The sequence below is a fragment of the Zea mays genome, chromosome 3, assembly GCF_902167145.1.
Source record: "Zea mays cultivar B73 chromosome 3, Zm-B73-REFERENCE-NAM-5.0, whole genome shotgun sequence".
Lineage (NCBI taxonomy): Eukaryota > Viridiplantae > Streptophyta > Magnoliopsida > Poales > Poaceae > Zea > Zea mays.
The window spans coordinates 230,171,643-230,193,368 of NC_050098.1; the positions used below are offsets into that span (position 1 = coordinate 230,171,643).

At 44.7% G+C, this 21,726-nt stretch overlaps 2 protein-coding genes across 4 annotated transcripts in view; both read right to left on the reverse strand.

The window, feature by feature from the left end:
• Positions 1-16,408: 16,408 nt before the first annotated feature.
• On the reverse strand, positions 16,409-19,154 carry LOC100194180 (uncharacterized). The gene is made up of 5 exons (NM_001139227.2): positions 18,977-19,154; positions 18,715-18,835; positions 18,405-18,624; positions 17,335-17,602; positions 16,409-16,763 (listed from the first exon to the last, which is right to left on the reverse strand). Exons 1-5 carry the CDS (start codon positions 19,034-19,036, stop codon positions 16,557-16,559), a joined length of 876 nt encoding a protein of 291 aa, NP_001132699.2. The 5' UTR covers positions 19,037-19,154; the 3' UTR covers positions 16,409-16,556.
• A 1,585-nt stretch (positions 19,155-20,739) lies between these two features.
• The window catches only part of LOC100273526 (uncharacterized), a 28,041-nt gene continuing 27,054 nt past the window's right edge, over positions 20,740-21,726 (reverse strand). For 2 of the 3 annotated variants that reach the window (XM_020549572.3, XM_035965737.1), the window contains 3 exons: positions 21,339-21,405; positions 21,170-21,254; positions 20,740-21,058 (listed from right to left, as the gene is read on the reverse strand). In XM_020549572.3, the coding sequence (XP_020405161.1) occupies positions 21,228-21,254; positions 21,339-21,405 (94 nt within the window). In that variant the 3' untranslated portion in view covers positions 20,740-21,058; positions 21,170-21,227. Of the gene's footprint in view, positions 21,059-21,169; positions 21,255-21,338; positions 21,425-21,726 lie in introns of all 3 variants that reach the window. The other variant, NM_001147944.1, reaches the window with a different exon arrangement.

Below are 21,726 nucleotides of genomic sequence, written 5' to 3' on the forward strand. Positions count from 1 at the left end.
CGAACTGATCTTTCATAGATTTTAATGATTCATAGGCCAAGTCATATTCTATGAGTGCATAAGTCAATTTGCCAATTCTACCACTCATGAATGGGATTTGCAACATGTATTTGATCACATCGGTTTCACTAGAAATGGTGCAATTACTAGACAATAAATAACACCTACGCTTGGTGCATGCATAAAATAGGCATAAACATAACTTCTCAATGTAGGTGTACCTTGTTTCAGCGTCCACCAGCCTTCAAATTAGGTAGGCTACCACGTTCTTATTTCCTTCGGTTTCTTGTGTCAGAACAACTCCAATAACTTTATCTTCGACTGCAATGTAACCTGAATGACACTCCTCTTGTAGCGATTTTAATACGGGAGCCAAAGACAAATATTTTCTAATAAGATCAAATGCTTCATGTTGTTCTGTCCCCAAGTGAATTAGGTATCATTTTTAAGCAGAAGGATAGAAATGAAGGCATCAATCTTCCTGGCTAAATTAGAAATAAACCTTCGTAAATAATTTACCTTGCCGAGAAACTTCTGCATCTCCAGCTTACAGGTTTGAGCTCCACATTCTAAATGGATTTAATTCGGTCGAGATCTATCTCTATACCATGTTCATGAATGATATATCCTAAGAACTTACCAGCCAACACTCCAAAAGAACATTTACGCGGGTTCATTTTTAAACAGTACCGACACATTTTGTCAAATGCCTTGCGCAAATCGGCTATATGAGAACCAAACTCAATCGATTTGACTACAATACCATTGATGTAAACTTCCATAGTATTTCAAAACAATTCGTGAAAGATCAAATTCATAGCCCTCTGATAAGTAGCACTAGCATTTTTTAGGCCAAATGTCATGACAATCCACTCAAATAAACCAATGAAGCCTGAACATATAAAGACTGTTTTAGACGTATCTTTTTCGGCCATAAAGATCTGATTATATCAGTCATTACCATCAATAAAACTAATAATTATATTTCCTGATGCATTATTAATCAACACGTCGGCTATAGGCATATGATATTCATCCTTAGGAGTTGCTCTATTTAAATTACGGAAATCAATGCACACTCTAAGCTTACATGATTCTTTCTTCTCCATCGGCACAATATTGGAGACCCACTCTACGTATTTGAAAGGTCTGATAAAATTAGCTTCTAAAAGCAGGTGGATTTCGACCTTTATCTGTGGGAGTAAGTCTGGACGAAATGATCTTGGTCTCTACTTGAAAGGCATGAAACCAAATTTAATAGGCATCCGATGTTCTACTATCTCTCGACTTAATCCTAGCATCTTAGTGTAATTCCAAACAAAGCAAACATAATACTCTTTTAATAGATCGATCATTTCATCTCTAGGATCAGCCTCCAGGGTCTTGTTTACAAAAGTCGGCCTCGCGGTTTTGCCATCTCCTACGTTAATCTCCTCCAACGGACCAGCCGATGTAAACCCCTGTCCTAACTTGTAGAAAAGTCAACTCCTGTGAGACACGTAGCACTCTCGTAGGTCCAAAGCACGGGGGCATCGACTACAGCGATGCAGGCCGATGCATCAGCATGCACTTGTTCCACATCATCGTCTACCCATTGTGACAACATTTGATGTAAAGTAGAAGATACACATTGATTAGCATGAATCCAATCTCTGCCTAAGATTAGACTATAATTTCCTTCTAAATTAGCGATGAAGAACGCAACAGTAAGGATCTTGGTCCCGATGGTTAACTCAACAGACGTGACTCCTTTGGCTTTGATCGAACTGTCGGTCCCAACACCGCTGAGCGTCATATTGATCTTGACTAGTTCTTCATCCCGCTTTCCTAATTTTTTGTACAATGAGTAAAGCATTAAATTCATGGCCTTCCCTCCATCTACCAACATTTTAGCAATCGGTATTCCATCGATATGACCGCGCACGAAGAGCGATTTTAAATGGTTGATCGATTCTTTTGGTTTAGTGAAGGTGGCCTCTTTAGGACCAAAATCGAATTGAGCAACGACAGGTTCATCATCACCGATAATAGTAGAATCGGTTGACAATATAATAACATTTATGTCCATACCTGGGTGTTCTGGCGTGGCTCCATAGTCGACCAAGTCCTCTCCTAGCAGGTCGCCCTCCTCCATAGGTGTTGGCGTGTCATCGAAGGTGTTCTGGAACAGAGCGGACGGTCTGGACTCAAGTGTCGGACGGTCCGCGGCGGACGGTCCGCGACGGACGGTTCGACTTTTATAGCCGGACTGACTGCCGTACCTGTAGAGAGTTGTGCAGTTACTGTCTTGTTTTCTATTTTTGTGGTCGTTTGATTTGCTTCGACGGCCTTTAGCATCAACCTTTTTTGCGGTGGTGTGTAATGTGGATGTGTGTCATTTAATATTTTTCTGCTTCTTTTTTCTTGCTCTTAAGCGCTGAAGTTTTTGCTTTTGAGACCGTGTCAGTCCCAATGAGCACAATCGGTGCATGAAGTATCTTGGGTCGGCTATTTTGCTGGTAGTCGTGTCTTACTTCTTTCTTGTATTGGCCGATTTACCAGAAATCATCGGCCTTGTCATTATTTCCCTGTATGACGACATATGCTATGCCTATTTTGATGATGTCCGCTTTTGTCGTTCTCTTGGCGACTGTAGATACATGCCCCTGCCGGATTGGTCGGCCTTTGCTACTAAGTAGTCCGACACTCTTGTTGGACCCGTGTCTGGTGACTGGATTGAGGGGCTCGATCTTGTATTGGAGGTGCCAACTTGTCAAACATAGATGTTTGGGGTGCCCCCCAAGTGGGGTATTGTAGCATCCCATATGGCATGTCCCACATTTGATTAGGGACATAAGGTGGTGGTATGTATGTATATTGATATGGCACATGTGGGTATGGGGGTAGAGGTGTCCATGCAGGCACATTAGATTTTAATTGGATATTATGACATGTTGTTATTTCCGATTGGTGAGATGGTCCAATCGGTCTTACATGTGGTCGCTCTTGGGTATGTGAGCGAGGTCGCTTTCGTGGTCGGTCACTTGGGCTGGCCTTCTTTTTCACATATTTAGATAATAATTGAGCAAAGGTTGGGCCAAATTTGACCAATCGACCAGCTGCCTTGAATGTGTTAGTTTTTCATGTACCTATTTTTGGTCATCGAGGCTTAAAGGTACATGGTCGTTGATGCTCCTAGGCATTGCCGGATCGTCCGCTGGAATGATCCAGACTGTTCGGCGATGTCCCGAATTGTCCGCGTCTATGCGTAGGACCGTCCGCGATGCGCAGAACAGGGGCTCGCGTCTGGCTACCTGCCCGTGCCTGCCCCCAGCGTTAGAGGTAGTGATGGTAACGTTCAGAGTCTCCCCTCCATCAGGAGTCCTTTCTGCCACCACTTTCATGCATAAACTTTAGCATTTTCATCCACCTCTCGCATATCACCAATGATGACCTCCTTGCCATTCCCTTATCGGTCGCGTTGGACCGAATTAGGACTTTTTTACCATCAAAGTTGATCATGTTTATTTGGAAGGGCTCTGTGTCCACTTGTATTTCCTAAAATTTCAATCGTCCCTCGTTAATGGCCGATTGGATCTGTCGTTGAAACACATTACAATCATTAGTGGTGTGAGAAAATGAGTTGTGCCACTTGCAGTATGCGTGACGCTTGAGTTCGTCAGCAGATGGAAGAGTATGGTTTATTTTAATGTTGCCATTTTTGAGTAACTCATTGAATATTTTATCACATTTGCCAACATTAAATGTAAACTTAACCTCCTCTTATTGTTTCTTTTGAACCGACTGCAAAGAAGAACAAGCCGAAGACATGGCCTGCTTTAGCCAAACCATTTCAGCATCATATACTTCTTTTGATTCGTCGTCCGAGCTACTCTAGTCGCATTCTACTACATGAACATTGTGACGAATTGTTTTGGCGGTTCATTTGCTTTGGCTTTCACAAGCCAAAGCTCTCTGGTGTAACTGTGCTAGCGTAAAATTTTGATGCCTTCTAATCTTTCTTTTAAATAATAGTGCAATCCATTAAAGACTAACCCTACTAGTTGTTTCTCTGCCAAATGAATTTGGAAACATCAGTTTCTTGTATCTCAGAACCTCCGGATGTAATCATTAACTGATTCATCTTTCACTTGTCGTAGGGCCACTAGGTCTACTAGATCTAACTCATAATCGTCGGACCATAAATGATCACAGAATTTCTGTTCTAAATCTCCCCAAGAAAAAATAGAATTAGGAGGCGGTGTGGCATACCATGCGAATGCAGTTCTTGTTAAAGATAATGAAAATAAACGAACATAGGATGCCTATGTGCTCGCACGTGCTCTTACCCTAGTCACCTGAAAACTTTATGAATTCTGGTATCCTAGTTCCCTCTGGATATGGGTGATAATCAAATCGTCTATCGTAAGGCCTCCGATATGATTGCCCCTTAGGGATCATGCTAACTCTGAGCTTATCTCAGAATGGTCCCGCTATCTCTTCCCTCACTATGTCAATGGCGGCCGGTGGGAGTCCATCGGCTCTCTGGTCCAACATAGGTGTGGTTGTTTGGATATTGTATGTTGTTTCCCTCCCCCACTGGCTTGGGTTTTATGGTGTATTAATGCTTTCCCTATGCGGCTCATATGACTGGTCATTTTATTTCGACCTTCTAGAAGGGGCCGAAAAATACTCACCCCCACATGTTGGGCACTGTAGGATGTGATGGGAAGTTTAGCTGGGACGAATGCAGATTTGGATAATAATCCTTCTCATAGGGCTCTACGTACTCTACGTCGGACCGTCCGGTTAGATATGCGGACCATCCGGCTGCGTGTGAGGACTGTCCGGCCATATGGCCGGACCGTCCAATAATGTATTCAGATTGTCCGGCGCTATACGCAGACGGTCCGAATGGGTCGTTTTGGGTTTGTGCAGTACGTGGTGGCTCAAGTGCGGATCTCAGTAATTCGCTTCTAAAAACAGGACATGCCGCCACTGGCCCGGACGGTCCGTGCTCACGCTCGGACGGTCCAGCCATGTGCACATCGACGGGTTTACCACCGATTTGCGTAGGTGGTTGTTGTTGTCCAAGGTATGTGTCTATCGGCATCCCGTAAAGGGGATGTGACTAGTCATGACACCATGTAGTCGATGAATCACGTGTGTTGGGGGCCTTCATCTTTCGAAGGTCCTCAAAACACATTTAACTATTGATTGTCAACATGTCTTTAAGTGTTGCAGGAGCTTCTGTGCTAAAATGCCTTCAAAGCAGGGCGTAGAGAAAGACGAAGGTGTCAACTTCGTCATGACAACAAGGAAACGAAGACAGAGGATCAACAAAGCCAAGAGAAGGTGTCCATATAATTCCATGGCCGAATCACTAAATATAGAGGACAATATTACCCTCACATTGTAACTCATATGTACCGGGCTTGTGGACATATTTGTAATTTCATACGATGTTGTACTTTCCCCTATAAATAGAGGAACAGTGCCATGCATAAAGTACCTTTTGAAGGCTAGATAATTGCCTTGTGTAATCTACCTTCTAGGACACACTCGCTCTAGCTTGCTTCTCAGGGCCGAAGGTACAATTGTAAATTTACTATGTGAAAAAGAAGAAATGAGGTATCAAAACATTTAAGATGAGTTAACATGTTAAACTTCTTTACATCTCTTATGTATTCATCTTTGCACTTATGCATGGTTCACTTAACTAAATTTCAACCTGAAAGGGAATTAGGCTTACACCTAGTTCCTAAATAATTTTGGTGGTTGAATTGCCCAACACAAATCTTTGGACTAACTAGTTTGCCCAAGTGTATAGATTATACAGGTGTACAAGGTTCACACTCAGCCAATAAAAAGACCAAGTTTTGGATTCAATAAAGGAGCAAAGGGGCAACCGAAGGCACCCCTGGTCTGGCGCACCGGACTGTCCGGTGTGCCACCGGACAGTGAACAGTACCTGTCCGGTGCACCAGGGGACTCAGACTCAAACTCTTCACCTTCGGGAATTCCAGGGGCGACTCGGCTAAAATTCACCGGACTGTCCGGTGTACACCGGACAGTGTCCGGTGCGCCAAAGAAGCTCGGCCTCCTGAACTAGCCAGCCTCGGGCTCGCGCGGCAGCCGCTCCGCTATAATTCACCGGACTGTCCGGTGTGCACCGGACTGTCCGGTGTGCCAGCGGAGCAACGGCTCCCTGCGGCGCCAACGGCTCCCTGCGGTGCATTAAATGCGCGCGCAGCGCGCGCAGAAGTCAGAATCGCCCATACCGGTGCACCGGACATCAAACAGTACATGTCCGGTGTGCACCGGACACCCAGGCGGGCCCACAAGTCAGAAGCTCCAACGGCTAGAATCCAACGGCAGTGATGACGTGGCAGGGGCACCGGACTGTCCGGTGTGCACCGGACTGTCCGGTGCGCCATCGAGCAGAAGCCTCCAGCCAACGGTCAAGTTTGGTGGTTGGGGCTATAAATACCCCAACCACCCCACCATTCATTGCATCCAAGTTTTCTACTTCTCAACCACTTACAAGAGCTAGGCATTCAATTCTAGACACACCCAAAGAGATCAAATCCTCTCCAATTCCACACAAACCCTAAGTGACTAGTGAGAGTGATTTGCCGTGTTCATTTGAGCTCTTGCGCTTGGATCGCATTCTTTCTTTCTCTTTTGCTCTTGTGATCAACACTCAATTGTAACCGAGGCAAGAGGCACCGATTGTGTGGTGGCCCTTGCGGGGAAGTTTTGTTCCCGGTTGATTGAGAAGAAGGAAAGCTCACTCGGTCCGAGGGACCGTTTGAGAGAGGGAAGGGTTGAAAGAGACCCGGCCTTTGTGGCCTCCTCAACGGGGAGTAGGTTTGCAAGAACCGAACCTCGGTAAAACAAATCCGCGTGTCACTCTCCTTATTTGCTTGCGATTTGTTTTGCCCCCTCTCTCGCGGACTCGTTTATATTTCTAACGCTAACCCGGCTTGTAGTTGTGTTTATATTTGTAAATTTCAGTTTCGCCCTATTCACCCCCCCTCTAGGCGACTATCAATTGGTATCAGAGCCCGGTGCTTCATTAGAGCCTAACCGCTCGAAGTGATGTCGGGAGATCACGCCAAGAAGGAGATGGAGACCGGCGAAAAGCCCACTACAAGCTACGGGAGCACTTCATCGGAAGAGTCCCGCACCAAAAGGAGGGAGAAGAAGAAGAGCTCCTCCAACAAAGGGAAGGAGAAGAAATCTTCTTCTCACCACAAAGAGAAGAAGGAAAAATCTTCTTCCCACAAGCCGCATCGGAAAGGCGACAAGCACAAGAGGATGAGGAAGGTGGTCTACTACGAGACCGACACTTCATCAACTTCTACCTCCGACTCCGATGCGCCCTCCGTCACTTCTAAGCGCCAAGAGCGAAAGAAGTATAGTAAGATCCCCCTACGCTACCCTCGCATTTCCAAACATACACCTTTACTTTCCGTCCCATTAGGCAAACCACCAACTTTTGATGGTGAAGATTACGCTAGGTGGAGCGATTTAATGCGATTTCATCTAACCTCGCTCCACAAAAGCATATGGGATGTTGTTGAGTTTGGCGCGCAGGTACCATCCGTAGGGGATGAGGACTATGATGAGGATGAGGTGGCCCAAATCGAGCACTTCAACTCTCAAGCAACAACAATACTCCTCGCCTCTCTAAGTAAAGAGGAGTATAACAAAGTACAAGGGTTGAAGAACGCCAAGGAGATTTGGGATGTACTCAAAACCGCGCACGAGGGAGATGAGCTCACCAAGATCACCAAGCGGGAAACGATCGAGGGGGAGCTCGGTCGGTTCCGGCTCAACAAAGGGGAGGAGCCACAACACATGTACAACCGGCTCAAGACTTTGGTAAACCAAGTGCGCAACCTCGGGAGCAAGAAGTGGGACGACCACGAAGTGGTAAATGTTATTTTAAGATCTCTCATTTTTCTAAATCCCACTCAAGTTCAATTGATTCGTGGTAATCCTAGATATACTAAAATGACCCCCGAGGAAGTTATCGGGCATTTTGTAAGTTTTGAGTGCATGATAGAAGGCTCGAGGAAAATCAACGAGCTTGGCGAGCCATCCGAAGCTCAACCCGTTGCATTCAAAGCGACGGAAGAAAAGAAGGAGGAGTCTACACCAAGCCGACAACCAATAGACGCCTCCAAGCTTGACAATGAGGAGATGGCGCTCGTCATCAAGAGCTTTCGCCAAATCCTCAAACAAAGGAGGGGGAAAGACTACAAGTCCCGCTCCAAGAAGGTTTGCTACAAGTGTGGTAAGCCCGGTCATTTTATTGCTAAATGTCCTATATCTAGTGACAGTGACCGAGGTGACGACAAGAAGGGGAGACGAAAGGAAAAGAAGAGGTATTACAAGAAGAAGGGCGGCGATGCCCATATTTGTCGCGAGTGGGACTCCGACGAGAGCTCAAGCGACTCCTCCGACGACGAGGACGCCGCCAACATCGCCGTCACCAAGGGACTCCTCTTCCCCAACGTCGGCCACAAGTGCCTCATGGCAAAGGACGGCAAAAAGAAGGTTAAATCTAAATCCTCCACTAAATATGAATCCTCTAGTGATGACAATGCTAGTGATGAGGAAGATAATTTGCGTTCCCTTTTTGCCAACCTTAACATAGCTCAAAAAGAAAAATTAAATGAATTGGTTAGTGCTATTCATGAAAAGGATGACCTTTTGGATTCCCAAGAGGATTATCTAATTAAAGAAAACAAGAAGCATGTTAAGGTTAAAAAGGCTTATGCTCTAGAAGTAGAAAAATGTGAAAAATTATCTAGTGAGCTAAGCACTTGCCGTGAAATAATCGACAACCTTAGGAATGAAAATGCTATTTTAAATGCTAAGGTTGATTCTCATGTTTGTGATGTTTCAATTTCCACTCCTAGAGATAATAATGATAATTTGCTTGCTAGGATTGATGAATTGAACATTTCTCTTGCTAGCCTTAGAGTAGAAAATGAAAAGTTGATTACTAAGGCTAAAGAACTAGATGTTTGCAATGTTACAATTTCTGACCTTAGAACTAAAAATGATATACTGCACGCTAAGGTTGTAGAACTAGAATCTTGCAAACCCTCTACATCTATTGTTGAGCATGTTTCTATTTGCACTAGATGTAGAGATATTGATGTTAATGCTATTCTTGATCATATGGCTTTAATTAAACAACAAAATGATCATATAGCAAAATTAGATGCTAAAATTGCCGAGCACAACCTAGAAAATGAGAAATTTAAATTTGCTCGGAGCATGCTTTATAATGGGAGACGCCCTGGCATTAAGGATGGCATTGGCTTCCAAAGGGGAGACAATGTCAAACTTAATGCTCCTCCAAAGAACTTATCTAACTTTGTTAAAGGTAAGGCTCCCATGCCTCAGGATAACGAGGGTTACATTTTGTACCCTGCCGGCTATCCTGAGAGCAAAATTAGAAAAATTCATTCTAGGAAGTCTCACTCTGGCCCTAACCATGCTTTTATGTATAAGGGTGAGACATCTAGCTCTAGGCAACCAACCCGTGCCAAGTTGCCTAGAAAGAAAACTCCTAGTGCATCAAATGATCATACTATTTCATTTAAAACTTTTGATGCTTCTTATGTTTTGACTAACAAATCCGGCAAGGTCGTTGCCAAGTTTGTTGGGGGCAAGCACAAGGGTTCCAAGACTTGTGTTTGGGTACCCAAAGTTCTTGTGTCTAATGCCAAAGGACCCAAAACCGTTTGGGTACCTAAAATCAAGAACTAAAATTATTTTGTAGGTTTATGCATCCGGGGGCTCAAGTTGGATACTCGACAGCGGGTGCACAAACCACATGACCGGGGAGAAAAGGATGTTCTCCTCATATGAGAAAAACCAAGATCCCCAACGAGCTATCACATTCGGGGATGGAAATCAAGGTTTGGTCAAAGGTCTTGGTAAAATTGCTATATCTCCTGACCATTCCATTTCCAATGTTTTTCTTGTTGATTCATTAGATTACAACTTGCTTTCTGTTTCCCAATTATGTCAAATGGGCTACAACTGTCTTTTTACTGATATAGGTGTCACTGTCTTTAGAAGAAGTGATGATTCAATAGCATTTAAGGGAGTATTAGAGGGTCAGCTATACTTGGTAGATTTTGATAGAGCTGAACTCGACACTTGCTTAATTGCTAAGACTAACATAGGTTGGCTCTGGCATCGTCGACTAGCCCATGTTGGGATGAAGAATCTTCATAAGCTTCTAAAGGGAGAGCACATTTTAGGATTAACAAATGTTCATTTTGAGAAAGACAGGATTTGTAGCGCATGCCAGGCAGGGAAGCAAGTTGGAGTCCATCATCCACACAAGAACATCATGACGACCGACAGGCCGCTCGAGCTACTCCACATGGATCTATTCGGCCCGATTGCTTACATAAGCATCGGCGGGAGTAAGTATTGTCTTGTAATAGTGGATGATTATTCTCGCTTCACTTGGGTATTCTTTTTACAGGAAAAATCTCAAACCCAAGAGACCTTAAAGGGATTCTTGAGACGAGCTCAAAATGAGTTCGGCTTAAGGATCAAGAAAATAAGAAGCGACAACGGGACGGAGTTCAAGAACTCTCAAATTGAAGGCTTCCTTGAGGAGGAGGGCATCAAGCATGAGTTCTCCTCTCCCTACACGCCACAACAAAATGGTGTAGTAGAGAGGAAGAATCGAACTCTATTGGACATGGCAAGAACCATGCTTGATGAGTACAAGACACCGGATCGGTTTTGGGCCGAAGCGGTCAACACCGCCTGCTACGCCATCAACCGGTTATATCTTCACCGAATCCTCAAGAAGACATCATATGAACTCCTAACCGGTAAAAAGCCCAACATTTCATATTTTAGAGTTTTTGGTAGCAAATGCTTCATTCTTATTAAAAGAGGTAGAAAATCTAAATTTGCTCCTAAAACTGTAGAAGGCTTTTTACTTGGTTATGACTCAAACACAAGGGCATATAGGGTCTTTAACAAGTCCACTGGACTAGTTGAAGTCTCTTGTGACGTTGTGTTTGATGAAACTAACGGCTCTCAAGTAGAGCAAGTTGATCTTGATGAGATAGGTGAAGAACAGGCTCCATGCATCGCGCTAAGGAACATGTCCATCGGGGATGTGTGTCCTAAGGAATCTGAAGAGCCTCCAAGTACACAAGATCAACCATCCTCCTCCATGCAAGCATCTCCACCAACTCAAAATGAGGATGAGGCTCAAAATGATGAAGAGCAAAATCAAGAAGACGAGCCATCTCAAGATGATAGCAATGATCAAGGGGGAGATACAAATGATCAAGAAAAGGAGGATGAGGAAGAACCAAGACCGCCACACCCAAGAGTCCACCAAGCAATCCAACGAGATCACCCCGTCGACACCATCCTCGGGGACATTCATAAGGGGGTAACCACTAGATCTCGTGTTGCTCATTTTTGTGAACATTACTCGTTTGTTTCCTCTATTGAGCCACATAGGGTAGAGGAAGCACTTCAAGATTCGGATTGGGTGGTGGCGATGCAAGAGGAGCTCAACAACTTCACTAGAAATGAGGTATGGCATTTAGTTCCACGTCCTAATCAAAATGTTGTAGGAACCAAATGGGTCTTCCGCAACAAGCAAGATGAGCATGGTGTGGTGACAAGGAACAAAGCTCGACTCGTGGCCAAAGGGTATTCACAAGTCGAAGGTTTGGATTTCGGTGAAACCTATGCACCCGTAGCTAGGCTTGAGTCAATTCGCATATTATTAGCCTATGCTACTTACCATGGCTTTAAGCTTTACCAAATGGACGTGAAAAGTGCCTTCCTCAACGGACCAATCAAGGAAGAGGTCTATGTTGAGCAACCTCCCGGCTTTGAAGACAGTGAGTATCCTAACCATGTTTATAGGCTCTCTAAGGCGCTTTATGGGCTCAAGCAAGCCCCAAGAGCATGGTATGAATGCCTTAGAGATTTCCTTATTGCAAATGGCTTCAAAGTCGGCAAGGCCGATCCTACACTCTTTACTAAAACTCTTGAAAATGACTTGTTTGTATGCCAAATTTATGTTGATGATATTATATTTGGGTCTACTAACGAGTCTACATGTGAAGAGTTTAGTAGGATCATGACACAGAAATTCGAGATGTCAATGATGGGGGAGTTGAAGTATTTTCTAGGATTCCAAGTCAAGCAACTCCAAGAGGGCACCTTCATTTGCCAAACGAAGTACACTCAAGACATTCTAACCAAGTTTGGGATGAAGAATGCCAAACCCATCAAGACACCCATGGGAACTAATGGGCATCTCGACCTCGACACGGGAGGTAAGTCCGTGGATCAAAAGGTATACCGGTCGATGATTGGTTCATTGCTTTATTTATGTGCATCTCGACCGGACATTATGCTTTCCGTTTGCATGTGTGCAAGATTCCAATCCGACCCTAAGGAATCACACCTTACGGCCGTAAAACGAATCTTGAGATATTTGGCTTACACACCTAAGTTTGGGCTTTGGTACCCTCGGGGATCCACATTTGATTTGATTGGTTATTCGGATGCCGATTGGGCGGGGTGCAAAATTAATAGGAAGAGCACATCAGGGACTTGCCAGTTCTTGGGAAGATCCTTGGTGTCTTGGGCTTCAAAGAAGCAAAATTCGGTCGCTCTTTCCACCGCCGAAGCCGAGTACATTGCCGCAGGACATTGTTGCGCGCAATTGCTTTGGATGAGGCAAACCCTGCGGGACTACGGTTACAAATTAACCAAAGTCCCTTTGCTATGTGATAATGAGAGTGCAATTAAGATGGCCGACAATCCCGTCGAGCATAGCCGCACTAAGCACATAGCCATTCGGTATCATTTTCTTAGGGATCACCAACAAAAGGGGGATATCGAGATTTCTTACATTAATACTAAAGATCAATTAGCCGATATCTTTACCAAGCCACTTGATGAACAATCTTTTACCAGACTTAGGCATGAGCTCAATATTCTTGATTCTAGAAATTTCTTTTGCTAAGCTTGCACACATAGCTCATTTAAATACCTTTGATCATATCTCTTTTATATGCTATGACTAATGTGTTTTCAAGTCTATTTCAAACGAAGTCATAGGTATATTGAAAGGGAATTGGAGTCTTCGGCGAAGACAAAGGCTTCCACTCCGTAACTCATGCTTCGCCATCACTCCGAGCAACTCTCTATTCCTTGGGGAGAAATGAGCATCAAAGAAAAGGACTTCATCCTTGGGGGAGAGAGTAAAAGCTCAAAAGCAAAAGGACCGGACTTCATCTTTGGTATAATCTTAACTCGTTACTTATGACCAAAAGGGAAGAAATTACTTCGAGGGCTCTAATGATTCCGTTTTTGGCGATTCATGCCAAAAAGGGGGAGAAATAAGCCCAAAGCAAAAGGACCGCACCACCACCACCAAATTCAAAAACTTAGCGCTTTCCAAAAGTCTTTATCATTTGGTATCCTATTGTGTTCAAAAGGGGGAGAAAGTAGTATTTCAAAAATGGTATATCAAAACCCTCTTGAACACTAAGAGGTGGATCTCTTTTAGGGGGAGTTTTGTTTAGTCAAAGGAAAAGCATTTGAAATAGGGGGAGACAATTTCAAATCTTGAAAATGCTTTACAAACTCTCATTCATGTACCTTTGACTATTTGCAAAAGATCTTTGAAATAGATTTACAAAAAGAATTTGCAAAAACAAAACATGTGGTGCAAACGTGGTCCAAAATGTTATATAAGAAAGAAACATTCCTTGCAAATCTTGTAAGTAGTTATATTGGCTCAATTCCAAGTAACCTTTGCACTTACATTATGCAAACTAGTTCAATTATGCACTTCTATATTTGCTTTGGTTTGTGTTGGCATCAATCACCAAAAAGGGGGAGATTGAAAGGGAATTAGGCTTACACCTAGTTCCTAAATAATTTTGGTGGTTGAATTGCCCAACACAAATCTTTGGACTAACTAGTTTGCCCAAGTGTATAGATTATACAGGTGTACAAGGTTCACACTCAGCCAATAAAAAGACCAAGTTTTGGATTCAATAAAGGAGCAAAGGGGCAACCGAAGGCACCCCTGGTCTGGCGCACCGGACTGTCCGGTGTGCCACCGGACAGTGAACAGTACCTGTCCGGTGCACCAGGGGACTCAGACTCAAACTCTTCACCTTCGGGAATTCCAGGGGCGACTCGGCTAAAATTCACCGGACTGTCCGGTGTACACCGGACAGTGTCCGGTGCGCCAAAGAAGCTCGGCCTCCTGAACTAGCCAGCCTCGGGCTCGCGCGGCAGCCGCTCCGCTATAATTCACCGGACTGTCCGGTGTGCACCGGACTGTCCGGTGTGCCAGCGGAGCAACGGCTCCCTGCGGCGCCAACGGCTCCCTGCGGTGCATTAAATGCGCGCGCAGCGCGCGCAGAAGTCAGAATCGCCCATACCGGTGCACCGGACATCAAACAGTACATGTCCGGTGTGCACCGGACACCCAGGCGGGCCCACAAGTCAGAAGCTCCAACGGCTAGAATCCAACGGCAGTGATGACGTGGCAGGGGCACCGGACTGTCCGGTGTGCACCGGACTGTCCGGTGCGCCATCGAGCAGAAGCCTCCAGCCAACGGTCAAGTTTGGTGGTTGGGGCTATAAATACCCCAACCACCCCACCATTCATTGCATCCAAGTTTTCTACTTCTCAACCACTTACAAGAGCTAGGCATTCAATTCTAGACACACCCAAAGAGATCAAATCCTCTCCAATTCCACACAAACCCTAAGTGACTAGTGAGAGTGATTTGCCGTGTTCATTTGAGCTCTTGCGCTTGGATCGCATTCTTTCTTTCTCTTTTGCTCTTGTGATCAACACTCAATTGTAACCGAGGCAAGAGGCACCGATTGTGTGGTGGCCCTTGCGGGGAAGTTTTGTTCCCGGTTGATTGAGAAGAAGGAAAGCTCACTCGGTCCGAGGGACCGTTTGAGAGAGGGAAGGGTTGAAAGAGACCCGGCCTTTGTGGCCTCCTCAACGGGGAGTAGGTTTGCAAGAACCGAACCTCGGTAAAACAAATCCGCGTGTCACTCTCCTTATTTGCTTGCGATTTGTTTTGCCCCCTCTCTCGCGGACTCGTTTATATTTCTAACGCTAACCCGGCTTGTAGTTGTGTTTATATTTGTAAATTTCAGTTTCGCCCTATTCACCCCCCCTCTAGGCGACTATCACAACCTTCGTCTTCAAATGAGTTATCTCGAAGGGATAGCTGTTTAAGGACGAAGGTTAAGTGTATTTTTAACATTGTTGTCCTGTTTTCAACTGTGTTTAGCAATTGAGAACAAATGACCAACAACACGTATTTTCCTCCGATTCAACCTCCTGCGAGGGAAAGTTTGCGGTAGATTTATCAAATGCACGCACTAGCCTTTTATAATCATTTTGCATACCCCCATAATTTGTTGCATTTGATCTCGCTGCTCATCTATGCAAGCTCTAAGAGATCGGATTTCATTTGTTTCGCTTACCTTGGGGGTAGCTGCAGTAGGTGGGAGCGAGGCCAAATCAGTCGCCCGTTGCCGAACGACCTTGTTGTTCCTGTCCACTTTGAAGTTGGCCAAGAACTTTGCTTTTGCTTCCTTGATCAGTTGCTCCTGGTGCTACTCGAATTCAAGTTGTTCTTCAGCCGGTAAGGTTTCCCAAGTCAGCTCGATTATGTTGCTAGGTGAGACATCAGAGCTATCTCTTGAACCGGCCATTAAGGGTCGATCTGATAGGTCTTCACGCAATGTCCCCAGTGGAGTCGCTAAAAAGTGTGTTGGCGCCGATCCGAACGCTAATCACTGCGATGAGAACCGGCGGCGGTGCTCTCTGCGGAAGCGCGACCAGGGGCTGGATGGTCCACGACCTGGCGCAGAGGCTAGGGTTCCTGCCTAACGAGTCGGACGGTCCGCGCCTAGTGGACAGATAGTCCATGCGTGCGCAGGGACGACGGAGTTCACCGACGACGCCTAAATCTCGCTCCCGAGAGGGACCCCGTCAGGAAGGAGAGATTCTAGGGTGTCTTGGGATCAACAAGCCATTCAAGACGCCTCTAAACGACATAGAGCCGAAGAGAGGTGAAGATTAGAGAGGAATCTAAGTTATTGTCTACTCCTAAGCAAAAGTTAAAGAACAGAAGATAATTTGATTAATCGATTATTGGTTGTTTAATCGGTCGTACTCCTTCAAATATATAAGGGGAAGGTCTAGACCTGTTACTAGACGTTCTCCAACAGCTACCGCTGAATTGAAGGGCTAAACACGCGATGAGATAGGATTTTTAACAGTTTGATTCGATCTACTCGCTGACTATCCACGCCTACGGGCGGACCGTCCGCGTGCCGGACCGTCGGGTCCTCAGGGTCGTACCATCCAGCCGTGCTCAGTACCGCAAATGGTGCTCAACACGTTGTATACCCGATGAAATTACATCGATGTCCAATGAACATGGAGGTGACTCCACATGGAAAATTGTGTGTTTTCCTGACTAGTACAAGCACAGATGTAAATAACCCTATACAGTTATCGTGAAGAAATAGAGTTTCAGCAAAACAGCAAGCCCCAGCTGCAACAGGAATATCCCTGCAACGATCAGGAACCATCGCTCGCCAGAGTTTACAATGTGCGCACGGAGATTTACAGCAACGAAAGTAGCAGACATGAAACCAGCAACACCAGCAATCACCCATCTGAATATTTCTATTGGCACAATAGACAGAAGCTGTCACAAAAAATGGAGAAAGAACTTTTAGTCAACTTCTAATGCTGAAGCAGTGTACAAATGGTCCAAATCTGAACAAGTAATATATAATAGTATTTCGTCAACAGAGAATCAGTAAATGACAGATATTGCTTATACGGAAGTAAAAAATAGTCCCAGTGCTTCCAAATATCAGCTATTCTAGGAGTCCATGCCACTAAAACATTTTTTTCATTTTGACAATTGATCCAAAGAAAAGTATTTGGCCATATGAAACCAAACTTTACCAATATATTTTGTTTGCTAGGTACATGTTTTACTACTATGTATAGTAGTTACAAATTATATTGGTAAATGGTGGTAGTAATGACCCTTGGAATTAATTGGTTTCATTTTTCATTACAAAAGCAATGCAAATTATTTAAACTCAAGCTGGCTGATCAGTTTACAAGTGTTAGAATCCAGCGAACATTTCCGATAGAAAAGGCCAAATTTCAAGCAATTTTAAGAATAGGCCATAGCAGCACAAAATCGTAAACTAATTGAACTGCAATGTCTAAGTAGTATATGTGCATTTCTGTAAGAAACTTACCGATGCTGGAATGAAGATGAACAGGGAGTATCCGTATAGGCACCACAATTGCACTAGACCAGCAGGAGCTGAGAAGTACTTGAGAATAACATATAGAAGAAGAGGAACAAAGGTTACGTAGCCATAGAATAAGCCAGCAGACCAGGTAACCAAGTTGATATCATAGTTCCATTCCTTCTTGTGCCATTTGTGAGATAGGTAGGTGACAAAAGTGGCAATAGATGCAGCAACGAAAATCAGGGTGGTGCATGTCCAAAATGGCCCATACCTACACAATACAAATTGAAACAGAAGGCATAACAGATCAGTATAAAATTACAAAGAATTAATCATCCATACAATTACAAAATCTTCCAGGTGACTCACATTTGCCATGTACTCTGTACCATTATCCCATTGTTAGTTACAAAGTTATAAAACTATCATTCATAATGTCCTAAATTGGAATTGTTGATAGCCAAACTGTTCTTTTCAAAAATAAGCACTCAATGCAACTTCGCAGGCATATTCTACTTTGATGTACATCCACAATAGGCGACCATGCGCAAAACATAGAGAAACACCAAATTGACTGCAAATGAAGATAATGCATCTGAAAAGGACATCATAAATCTGTATTTCAATCCAATAGAAAACGTAAATACTATGCTTGTTATTTGCTAGAATAAACTAAATAGAGATTGGCAAATTTCATAGGAAGGGCTGTGACACTAAAATCTTAAAACAAATTCAAAGAATCATATCAGCAATCCTCAATGTTAGACAATAATAACTGTTCCAAGGACCAGTCCAACAAAAAACCAGCAGATCCCGCTCAAAAAAGAATTTAGTATTTGGAGCAACCCCGCTACCAGTGTGCAGAATCAGAAATGTGAATGCACAAAACTACAAACCAACACCATCCAGCCAAACCAAACACACCCACATTCAACACTGAAGGACATCATATCATATTAGCTAAAATTCGCAATGATCTATCACATCTGCTACCTAAGGGAACATGTTTCAGTAATGCAGCGAAATTGAGCTATACTCTGGCATCTGGAAGGGGAACTGGTTGAAAAGCATACAGGTCAGGGTTCTCGGAGGTCTTCTCGGTAAATGTGCCGCGGAAGGGGAAGACGGACTCCCAGATTCTCTCGACAACGTCAGAGGTGTCAACGTCGAAGTAGGGCTTGTACGCTGCCACGGAGAACATGCGGAACCAGCCGCCCTGCGCGGCATCATCCAACCCGGCGCTGCCGCCTCTGCCACCGCTTCCGGCTCCTCCGCCCTTGGACGAGAAGGTGTCTGCGCAAAAAAGCCCACCGTGGCCAGGTCAGCGAGTTGTATCCGAAGAGAAACGTGAAGAGCACAGGAGTTGAGGCCGCGAGATCTGACCATCGGCGTCGGTGGGCGGGCGGTAGGCGCCGGAGATCTTGCCCCTGGCCTCGGACGGCGGGAAGGTCTGGAGGTTGGAGTCGGCGAACCTGATGGCCGGCGGATCTGTCCCCGTGGCCGCCTGCGTGGTGTGACAGGAGAGAGAGAGAGAGAGAGAGAGAGAGAGAGAGAGAGAGAGAGAGAGAGAGAGAGAGAGAGAGAGAGAGAGTGAGGCTGTGTGCAGCGCGAGAGGATGAGACTGGCAGAAAGGGCGGTTGGATACCGGGACGGATCCGGAGGCCTTGGGGTCGTCGAGGGCGGAGTACCCACCGCCGGACATCATCTTCGCCGGCCACGGCAAACCGCGGTGACAGAGCTGTGCTTCGCGGCGAGCAGGGGTGAGGAATCAGGCCGGCCGCGCGAAGGAGGGTAGAGCAGATGGTTTATGCGGGATCTGGCGGTGGCCTCCGGCCTCCGCTTCTCGTTGTCGTTGGGTTGTACCCAACCAGGCCCACCTGGCACGTTCTGTTTACCTGAACCGTGTCGGCGCGGGCGGATGCATACGGGAGATGAAAGTGCTCACCGTCGTGTTGCTCTAAGCAGAAATTTGATTAAACTAGATCAACATACACACCCAATCTCTATCTCTATTATATTAAAACACTAGTTTCATGTCTACTTCTCATCTAACAAATAGCCTTAATAAATCATTCAAATCTAACACAACACGAAGCCACATGCACTGCAGCTCTCACATAGTACCACCTCGTAAATTAAATATAAACGAGCGACCAGTGAAATGTTGATTTTAGTTTAGATTTTTTTGTTAGATTTATGCTAAAATTTTATATTAAAATATAGGCAAATTTACAAACAGATGATAAAACGATATAAAATGATGCAATTGTATAAATGTGTTTTTACAAACTGAGTTAATATTGTTAAATGCAGATAACAGAATAGGACAAGCTAGTTGTTTGTTTTAAAAAAGAAAATGCAAACTTAAAAAAACACGAGTCATGCAATTCCCTCAAAAAAATCAAAGGTACTACTATAGATGGCCAACAGTGTGGGGCTAATCGGGCCGACCCGGGGCACAACATGGCCCGGTGGCTAGTAGTGTGTCTAGGCCGCGTTTCCAAGCACGCTGGTTCGGCACGGGCACGACCCGATTAGCCCCAAGAACGGTTAAGCCCGGCTCCATCTAAACCCTAACCCATCGCCCCCTCCCCTAGGCCCCATCTCGTTAGTCGCCCGTTCTCACGCTCTCTTTTGAACCCTCTCGGACTCTCCGCTCTCTGGCGCCTGGCGATTTGGGGGCGATTCCCCATTCCTCCAAATCTGCATTGCCACCGACTGTTCCACTCTACCACCGCCTCACCTCTAGGCTCCGACCTCCGGTAGGGTCCTCCACCTCACGTTCCCCCTTCTGGCTTCTCCTCACCTTGGTGGCTTGGGGCTTTGGTAAGAGATGATAAGCTGCTATGGTGTTACGTCTTCTTCCTCTAGCCGACATCTAACGAGGTTGACACTTGTGGTAAGGCAATAAGATGTTTGTTGTGGACTTGTGGTGCTCTTATCATCTCTAGATCTAGTTGTGGTGGATTGTGCTCTTATCCCCTAAGGCCCTAATCTTGATTCATTTGTCATCTACTCATTTTTGTGTTTGTCTATTTTAAGCAAGCTGTGAAGAACCGATGGAGCTCCACATACCTTATGCTTAAGCATCTTATTTGATTTTTCAATGTTTTAACTGTGTACTATGTAATTGTGTACTATTGTAGTGCTCTAGCTGGTCCTGCCACTATGGGCTGTCCTGTTCTATCGTGCCAACACGGCACGGCTAAGAGGTGTTAGTATTGTGACTAGGTTCCGGCACTTCCATTTGGCCATCTATATCCTGATGGCAATAGACGCCGGTCGGTGTATCAGGGCAATTATGTTGTACTCTATAATTGTCGTGCAGGGTTTAAATCACCAAACAGTGCCGTGCAGGGCATACTGACTCAAACAAGTCATTGAACCAGTAGATGGCAGGGCCGCAGGTAGAGTGGCAGCACACCAAAATACACTCTCCATAGCCAATCAAACAGGAACAATGCTCTAAAATTGGACCCAAATGATGTACTCCGGTTCTCCATACTCACGCACAATTCAAAAAGGTGTGTCGAAAAAAAAATGAAATAAATTAACGAGCTCTAAAAGAGCGAGGTTTGGTTCAGTTAATCGTCCTGTAGACAGTATTCTTTCTCTTGAGGTGTGTTTGGTCACTAGCAACTATGCAGGCGCCCTCTCCGCCTGATAAAAGGCGTCATTTTGTAAAAGCCAATTCACAGGCAAGGGCAATGTGATCGCTTCCCCATTTCTGTGAAACAAACATAAATTGGCTGATTAGCATGCACAGCACAGCAATTGGTTGATTTGGCTTATTAAATGTTAAAGAGATGCGAGCGTAAGAAATATGGATCAGCAGTACCTTGGTCGGGAACCCAGTTGTTTTTTTCAAAATCTCTATGGGAAATGTGTCCAAGACTTTAACAGTATGCAGACCCTCCGAGGCCCTAAATTGTAACACGATTGCCACATTAGATCGTTGAATGCTTGGGTGTTTACATTGCATTATCTTCAGTAGGATAGTTGTTTACCATATGTAGTCTACTGTTCCCATGAATTTTCTGTTGTAGCTTGTCACCAGTGGTTCCTTGCTGGCGTCTTTTGTTCCTTCAAAATCCTGTTTGAATCATTTGCATTTTGTGGGTACCTGAAATCTTATCTATTTCTACAATAACATTAACTAAAAGGAAACTAGTACATGTTCTACTCACTCCATCCGTCCTAAAATATAAGACATCCAAGCATTCAAATTTATCCCAAATTATAAAGAATTCTAGAAGAAAAAATCCTCTAAAAAGCACCATTCGCGTGCATGCCTACCATTAATATATATCTACAGTAATCAGGGAGGGTTATATATGTCATTTGTTATAATTCATAACACAATAACAACAAAGTCTTTTAGTCCCAAACAAGTTG

Coding starts and splice junctions, on each gene's coding strand:
- LOC100194180 (NM_001139227.2), bottom strand. CDS start 19,036: ATGATGTCCGGCGGTGGGTACTCCGCCCTCGACGACCCCAAGGCCTCC. Junction 18,836..18,976: donor AGGCCTCCGGATCCGTCCCG/GTATCCAACCGC, acceptor CACACCACGCAG/GCGGCCACGGGGACAGATCC. Junction 18,625..18,714: donor CCCGCCCACCGACGCCGATG/GTCAGATCTCGC, acceptor TTTTTTGCGCAG/ACACCTTCTCGTCCAAGGGC.